This window comes from Rhinopithecus bieti, unplaced genomic scaffold (genome assembly GCF_001698545.2).
Source record: "Rhinopithecus bieti isolate Rb0 unplaced genomic scaffold, ASM169854v2 scaffold_23748, whole genome shotgun sequence".
Taxonomy (NCBI): domain Eukaryota; kingdom Metazoa; phylum Chordata; class Mammalia; order Primates; family Cercopithecidae; genus Rhinopithecus; species Rhinopithecus bieti.
This window is the reverse complement of record NW_016811596.1, coordinates 445,602-454,635: the sequence shown is the minus strand read 5'-3', so window position 1 is coordinate 454,635 and position 9,034 is coordinate 445,602. Positions and strand designations below refer to the sequence as shown.

Here is a 9,034-nt window from a genome sequence, read left to right as displayed (position 1 = left end):
TTTGAGATGGAGTCTTGCTCTGTCGCCCGGGCTGGAGTGCAGTGGCCAGATCTCAGCTCACTGCAAGCTCTGCCTCCCGGGTTTAAGCCATTCTCCTGCCTCAGCCTCCTGAGTAGCTGGGGCTACAGGCGCCCGCCACCTTGCCTGGCTAGTTTTTTTTTTTTGTATTTTTTAGTAGGGACGGGGTTTCACCGTGTTAGCCAGGAGGGTCTCGATCTCCTGACCTCGTGATCCGCCCGTCTCGGCCTCCCAAAGTGCTGGGATTACAGGCTTGAGCCACCGCGCCCGGCCGGTAAGTTATTATAATAAGTGCTTTTACCTAGACTGTCATGTTTTTCACAAAGATCTAAAGCAGAAGCCAGAACATCATGCTTTTCTTCTTTTCCTTCTTTCTGTGCTACTAAGTATATACAGTTGACCCACTGTTTTTCTCCCTGCCTATTGTCCCTGTCCCTCATGGATGATTCTCACTTTTCTCCACTATCTTTAGACTATTAATATAACTTTTGTTTCTTTTTCTTACTCCTTCACTTTTTTTTGGAGACGAAGTTTCACTCTTGTTGCCGAGGCTGGAGTGCAATAGTGCGACTGTGGCTCACTGCAACCTCTGCCTCCCAGGTTCAAGCGATTCTCCTGCCCCAGCCTCCAAGTAGCTGGGGGATTCCAGGCATGCGCCACCACGCCTGGCTAATTTTTTATTTATAGTAGAGACGGAGTTTCTCCATGTTGGTCAGGCTGGTCTCGAACTCCCTTCCTCAGGTAATCCGCCTGCCTTGGCCTCCCAAAGTGCTGGGATTACAGGCATAAGCCACCACCCCCAGCCTAACTCTAAACTTCTTACAAGGCTTTCAGAAGCGTCCAGCTGTTTCTTGTGACTCTTGCAAATCACTGGAATACTCTAGTCATTGTTTCTTAAGCATTTCTTTCCTAAGTCCCTTTCCTCTTCACTCCACCTAATTGAATATTAACCATATAAACACTCTTCCAGACCCACTACTTTAGATCACAGTGCTTTCATCTGAACTCCTAACATGCTCTGAATTTTTTTGAAACACCAGCTGTTTATGTAATGATTGGGATGTGTGTAGGAGTTGAGGATGCAGGTTCTACAATCAGACTTAGCTAGATTCCACACTCAATTGCTGTATGACTTTGGTCAAGTTATTTCACCTCTAAGCCTCATTGTGAAATCTGGACAATATTACCCATTTCCGAGGACTGTTATCAGTATTAAATATGATGTGAAGGCCGGGCGCAGAGGCTCACGCCTGTAATCCCAGCACCTTGGGAGGCCGAGGCAGGCGGATCACGAGGTCGGGAGATGAGACCATCCTGGCTAACATGGTGAAACGCCGTCTTTACTTAAAAAAAGGCAAAAAATTAACCGGGCATGGTGGCAAGCGCCTGTAGTCCCAGCTACTCGGGAGGCTGAGGCAGGAGAATGGCATGAACCTGGGAGGCGGAGCTTGCACTGAGCCGAGATCGTGCCACTGCACTCCAGCCTGGGCAACAGAGCGAGACTTCATCTCAAAAAAAAAAAGAAGAAGAAAAAAAAAGATGTGAATTGTTTAGCATAGCTCAGATCCTGGCACCATGCGTGCTTAATTAGTGTCAGGCAGTTTTATTAATCGCATACTGGCATATATTACTAATTGTGTTTATAATGTATGACTTGTTATTACAAGTAGATTTTAGCCATTCCCCTTCTTTGTATTTCCAGCAGGGCTGTTACAAGCATTTACAGCTATATGATACTTGATACATGTCTGTTTATTAGTGAATGTATCTTAAAGTAGTAATGAATAGAAAATTATTATTATTATTATTATTATATTATTTTTTTTTTTTTTTTTTTTTGAGACGGAGTCTGCTCTGCCACAGTGCTGGAGTGCAGTGGCCGGCTCTCAGCTTCACTGCACTCCGCCTCCGGGTTCACGCATTCTCCTGTCTCAGCCTTCCCGAGTAGTTGGGACTAGCGCCGCCTCGTCGCACTGGTAGTTATTTTTAGTAGAGACGTTTCACCGTGTTAGGCACAGAGATGGTCTCGAGTCTCCTGACTCGTGATCCGCACCGTCTCGGCTCCCAATAGTGCTGGGATTGACAGGCTTGAGCCACCGGCGCCCGGCCAGAAAATTATTTTTTAAGCATTTGATCTTTAGCTGTTGTAATACTCTCTTATACTTAATACTTAAATGTTAAAATATAATATTTTTCATCGCATTTTAACTGCATTAAATGTGAGATTTTTAATGGTAAGGGCAGACTATAAATGGAATTTTGAAACTTCCTTCTCAGTCTGACTTGTAAATCACAAATGAAAATGTTTGGCTGGGCGCTGTGGCTCAGGCTGGGTGTCATGGCTCACGCCTGTAATCCCAACACTTTGGGAGGCCAAAGCGGGTGGATCACGAGGTCAGGAATTCAAGACCAGCCTGGCCAAGATGGTGGAGCCCCATCTCTACTGAAAATACAAAAATTAGCTGGGCGTGGTGGCAGGCACCTGTAGTCCCAGCTACTCGAGAGGCTGAGGCAAGAGAATTGCTTGAACCCTGCCGGCGGAGGTTGCAGTGAGACGAAATTGTGCCACTGCACTCCAGCCTGGGCAGCAGAGGGAGATTCCACCTCAAAAAAGAAAAAAAGAAAACATTCACGGTGCAAGAAGGAGGTGCTTGCTTAGGTGGCTTATTAGATCAGTAATGTGACTCTCCTTTTCTTCATATAGCACTGAATTTACATAGAAAGAAGAAGCTGTATATTCAAGTTATAGTCCCAGCTTCACAGAGAAATGAACAGTTGAACAGTATAGGAAAGCCATGATCAACATTTAGAATTTAATTTTGATATGACTATTTTTCAAAAATAATTGGTCAATGTTCTTTCTGATTTTAGGGCATATCAAGAGAGGAGATTTCTTTCACAACTCATCCAGAAGTTTATCTCTGTGCTGAAGTCAGTCCCACTTTCCGGTAACTATCTTCTTTTTTACTCAGTGCATTTGGGAAATTCTCATATAACTGCCCGTGTGGTATTTACTCATCTCTAATATAAAAACTGTTCTTGGAACGATTTTAAATTGTATTGGCAAAGTGTATGTCCTCTTCTTTTTAAATATATTACCAGTATGAGTATTGGGACTGCCTTTAAGGGTTATTTTATTTTATTTTATTTATTTATTTTTTGAGACAGAGTCTTGCTCTGTCACCCAGGCTGGAGTGCAGTGGCATGATCTTGGCTCACTGCAACCTCCCCGTCCAGGGTTCCAGCGATTCTCCTGCCTCAGCCTCCCGAGTAGCTGTGATTACAGTCTTGCGCCACTATGCCTGGCTAGTTTTTTATTTTTGGTAGAGATGAGGTTTCTTCACGTTGGTCAGGCTGGTCTTGAACTCCTGACCTCAAGTGATCCATCCACCTCAGCCTCCCAAGGTGTTGGGATTACAGGCGTAAGCCACCACATCTGGCCTAAGGGTTATTTTAAAGGCACCAGTGTGGTTTTTGAAATATTCCTTTAAGTAGCAAATATTTTTATCACCTGATTACTAGATCTAGGTCCTGTCTAAGGTGCTGGGATACAGTTGTGAACAGGAAAATTACAGACGATATTTGCATGTTATTTATAATATGGTGCTGAATAGTGTTTTTAGTACTATTGATACTGTTTGGAGGAAAAAAGGAGAAATATTACTGATATTTGAGCTAAAAGACTAAATAGAAGGATTTTCCTCCATCATAGCTCCATTTATTGATTTAAAAAGTAAGTATATATTATATAGAGTATATACTATATAAAAATGTATAAAATATAATTATAATTGTTTATTATTATTATTTTTTGAGACAGAGTCTCTGTCAGCCAGGCTGGAGTGCAGTGGCACAATCTTGGCTAACTGCAACCTTCGTCTCCCAGACTTAAGCAATTCTCCTACTTCAGCCTCCTGAGTAGTTGGAGTTACAAGCGTGTGCCACCATGCCCAGCTAATTTTTGTATTTTTAGTAGAGACGGGGATTTACCATGTTGGCCAGGCTGGTCTTGAACTCCTGACCTCAGGTAAGCCACCTGTCTCAGCCTCCCAAAGTGCTGGGATTACAGGCGTGAGCCACCATGCCCAGCCAGTTGTTTAATATTTTTAAGTGGAATATAATCTAAGAACAGCTCTATAGGTGTACCATATTTATATTTTTGCATCAGAAAGTGCAGCTTTTAAAAAAATACAATGGAATGAGTTATAAATGCTGACCCTCCAAGTAATATTTTACAGCTGAAAATCGTAGCTACAGTTCAGTGAGGAGTTGATACCAATGCAGTAAATCAGTTGTATCTGATTTGGGGCACAGTACTAGCATTAGTATAAAGAAAACGTTTTATGCTTATAATCTTAAGTTACTTAATGTTAGTGTATCTATATCTTTCCACTAAGTACCTTCAAACCTGGAAAGAGGACTAAGATTGGGTTTTCTTCTTTCTTTTCTTTTTGAGATGGAGTCTTGCTCTGTTGCCCAGGCTGGAGTGCAGTGGCACGATCTCGGCTTAATGCAACTTCAGCCTCCTGGGTTCATGCCATTCTCCTGTCTCAGCCTCCTGAGTAGCTGGGACTACAGGCCCCTGCCACCACTCCTGGCTAATTTTTTTTTTTTTTTGTATTTTTAGTAGAAACGGGGTTTCACTATGTTAGCCGGGATGGTCTCAATCTCCTGACCTCGTGATCTGCCCGCCTCGGCCTCCCAAAGTGCTGGGATTACAAGCGTGAGCCACCGGTGCACACCACCATGCCCGGCTAATTTTTGTATTCTTAGTAGACATGGGGTTTCACCATGTTGGCCAGGCTGGTCTTGGACTCCTGACCTCAAGTGATCCACCCTCCTTGGCCTCCCAAAGTGCTGGGATTACAGGTGTGAGCCACTGCGCCTGGCTAGAAAACATCATTTCTTAGTCTTGAGTTTTTATCAAAACTTGTCAGCTTGCTGGCAAAGGAACTAACAGGATGATGACAATAATTTGCCAGTTTAGAATGGGTATGGAGATAGATGAATTATATATTTAGGAAACAGAAGGCTGATTTTTCAAAGATTTTAAGAAGGATTGTAGTTTCCCTTTAAAATAGGGTCATTAAAAATGGAATGCCCAGATGAGTTGTTGAAAATCTGTGTAGGATAGTCTGAGATGTTAAGATTGCTGTTAGAAGGGAAAAAAAGTTACAGTGTAGCAGAGACAAATGATAAGGATATATTTGTGCCTGAAATTGGGATACCAAAGTTTCTACCTTAGGCAACGCGCCCAGTAGACCAGCTATGGTAAAAACATGCAACTTTATCAACACACCCGGTAGACCAGCTATGGTAAAAACATGCAACTTTATCAACATTCCCGGTAGACCAGCTATGGTAAAAAACATGCAACTTTATCAACATGCCCGGTAGACCAGCTATGGTAAAAACATGCAACTTTATTCACCAGGGCACAGAACTTGAGCACCATGCATTGTTTTCTAATTTTAAATAGGCCATTGCCAGTAATTTCTCAAGACATAAATAAAGATACAGAATTCAGAATTTGCTCACTGTTTTAGTTTGGGAAAAAATGTTTTCCTTTGATGGTTACAAGAACAAAAGATAGCAACAAAAGGTTAGTTTGAATGGATTTAATTTAAAATTGCTCCTTTAGATTTTATTTTAAATAACTATGTCTCAGAAAACCTGGGTTCCAGTTCTAACCAACCATTCTAGCTTTACATCTTTATCAGGACATTTTCTCTGATCATGTTTTTCTACCTGGAAAATGAAGATCTAGAATAGATGCTCTCAAAGGTCTTTTCCAGCTAATAATTTCTATACTTCTGTTATTTCAGGGTTTGGATTATGGACATATGCTAGCTGAAAAAGTTCTAGTTAACATTTCTGTGTATATTAAACACAAAAGTATTTGCATTTCTTGCTTTACATTAAGCTTTCCGTTTTCCTGTACACTACAGATAAATAAATGGATTTTTATGTAAGCATTTGTAGGATGCCTTCTATAGGTCTGGCACTGGGTGTTAGTCACTGCTGCAAGTCTTTAAACTAAGTAGCAACAGGAAACCTAAAATTATCTTTGTTTTAATTGAAACCAACTTGACAGGATGGTTTTAGTTGGTAAAATGGTAGACCGTTTCCTGGCATTGGAAAAAAAGCTTGTACTCTGAAAGAATTTCATGCCCCAAGGTTGTAATTATTTAAAACAAAATGAATGTTTGTAAAATAGTATATTATGCTCATAAATAGTATATAATAAGCTAGTGATTTAGAAGGTATTTTTATTGTTCTTTGTGTCATTGGCATTCTAATGTTAAAGTAATACATGTACAGTGGAAAAAATCATAAAAATTATCTCTCTAATTAGTTTTCAGTGCACTTTAAAGGTGTGTGTGTGTAGATACACGTGTGTGTGTTTATACATATGAGAAAACTCTCAGAAGTTTAGAATGTAAAGACAATAAGGAAAGTGGAGCAAAAACTGATATAAAACTGCCTTCTAGTTTTATATCTGTAAGTTTTCCAAGATCTAATTAAATATGGATTTTAAAGATTCATACTTTTAAAATGTCTTTGCAAACCTGATTTTTAAAATGTGCTTCTGACCCAAGCTAGATTTTTTATTTTCTCATATTTGTAGAGCTAAGTATCAGGGTAAGGCCTGCCTTAAAAAAATATATATGTGAGATCCTCATTCTAAATCATAGTCCAATTCTAGTGAATAAAAGACAAATGATTTTATTTAAGTTATTAAATAACTGCCAGTTTTCAGAAACAGCATGCAAAATGGCCTAGTAAGAAAATTCTATCATGCTTTCTCTCTTATGTCTAGAACCTGTCACTATGGACAAAGTTCATTACTGTGAAAGATTCATTGAACTTATGATTGATCTAGAGGTAAGAAATCTACAGTGACTTTGTGTTATATAATCATTAGGGCGTCTAAGATTAAGCATATGACTATATATGAAGTATTTTTTTCTTTTCTTTCAATACATATGTAGTATATATTTATTATACATATGTATTGTATTATTTATTATACAATAAATATAATACAATACATATTGGGTGCCCATGTAGTGTATAATGATATATTATTGTATACATTATTTATTGATATACATTAATATACATTATACATTAATAAAAAGTTAATACAATAAAATACAATAAAATACACTAATAAAATTTAAAAAATTATTTTCTCTTCCCTTCTTTTCTCTTCTCTTTTCTTTCCTTTGAGACAGGGTCTTGCTCTGTCACCAAGGCTAGAATGCAGTGGCGCCGTCTCAGCTCACTGCAAGCTCTGCCTCCCAGGCCTCCAGTGATCCTCCGGATCCACCTCATACTCCTGAGCAGCTTAGACTACAGTTGGGCACCACCATGCCCAGCTAATTTTTGTGTTTTTTGTAGAGACAGGGTTTCACCATATTGCCCAGGCTGGTCTCAAACTCCTGGGCTCAAGCAGTCCTTCCACCTTGGCCTCCCAAGTAGGAGGATTGCTTGGGCTTATAGGTGTGAGCCACTGTGCATGGTCTATATGAAGTACTTCTTCATCACCTCAAACTGGTTTTACTTTGCACCTGTTTCAAGGTGTCACTTAGAGAAGGAAGTCATGAGTAGTTGGCCCTTGAGGTTTTCAAATGACTGACTTATCTATCTGATTGTGTGTAGAAAAAATATTACGCCGAGACGGGCGGATCACGAGGTCAGGAGATCGAGACCATCCTGGCTAACATGGTGAAACCCCGTCTCTACTAAAAAATACAAAAAACTAGCCGGGCGATGTGGCGGGCGCTTGTAGTCCCAGCTACTTGGGAGGCTGAGGCAGGAGAATAGCGGGAACCCGGGAGGTGGAGCTTGCAGTGAGCTGAGATCCAGCCACTGCACTCCAGCCTGGGCAACAGAGCGAGACTCCATCTCAAAAAAAAAAAAAAAAAAAAATTACATAGTGTAGTTATTAAACATGAGTCTAGCAGTGACAATTTATTTTGTGTCATACTTTAATACCCCTCATACAGAGTTTTCTATAGTGGCTGAAGTCATGGGTTTATAATTGTTTCCTTAAATAATCTCACTTTTCTAAATGTGCCCAATGTTTGTGAAGAAAAATATAGGTGCTGTGTTCAATTTTTTTAAATGAAGATTCTTAAAACAAAAAAAAATTCATACTCTTAGGCGCAGGATTTGCTGACAAGTTCAGATACAGAATTGATTTCCTTTCCTTTCTCATTAATGTGGGAAATTGAAAGAAAATCTGTTCCTTATCTGGAGAAGTAAGGTGGTTTCTTGATATGAGTATTAGCATATTGGACTAGCAGTCATTCATGAGATCTTTCAAATTCTAGCTCTGCCAGTAACTAATTTGTAACTTCTGAGGGTCTCAATAACTTCGTCTATAAAATGAGGATATTTGATTAGATTAGTGCTTTTCAAGCTGTGGTGTAGGGAAACATGAGGAGAGGAAACAGACAGGAATCTCCACATAGGGATTTGTACTTCCTTTTTTCTCAGAGCAACTCCACTTTTTTTTTTTTTTTTGAGACGGAGTCTCGCTCTGCCGCCCAGGCTGGAGTGCAGTGGCCGGATCTCAGCTCACTGCAAGCTCCGCCTCCTGGGTTTACGCCGTTCTCCTGCCTCAGCCTCCCGAGTAGCTGGGACTACAAGCGCCCGCCACGTCGCCCAGCTAGTTTTTTGTATTTTTTTAGTAGAGACGGGGTTTCACCATGTTAGCCAGGATGGTCTCGATCTCCTGACCTCGTGATCCGCCCGTCTCGGCCTCCCAAAGTGCTGGGATTACAGGCTTGAGCCACCGCGCCCAGCCGCAACTCCACTTTTAAACTTACACACAGTACATATTGGGATTTTACGTAGGATTTTGTTGGAAAACTACAGGCCAAGATGATCTGTGAGATTCCTTTAGTGCTAGATTTTCTTTCTTTCTTTCTTTCTTTCTTTCTTTCTTTCTTTCTTTCTTTCTTTCTTTCTTTCTTTCTTTCTTTCTTTCTTTCTTTCCTTCTTTCTT

General features: G+C 40.3%; 1 protein-coding gene across 3 annotated transcripts in view; it reads left to right on the top strand.

Moving 5' to 3' along the window:
* The window catches only part of AQR (aquarius intron-binding spliceosomal factor), a 124,608-nt gene that overhangs the window by 26,058 nt on the left and 89,516 nt on the right, over positions 1-9,034 (top strand). For all 3 annotated transcript variants that reach the window (XM_017894282.1, XM_017894283.1, XM_017894284.1), the window contains 2 exons: positions 2,890-2,966; positions 6,839-6,903. In XM_017894282.1, the coding sequence (XP_017749771.1) occupies positions 2,890-2,966; positions 6,839-6,903 (142 nt within the window). The remainder of the gene's footprint in view (positions 1-2,889; positions 2,967-6,838; positions 6,904-9,034) is intronic.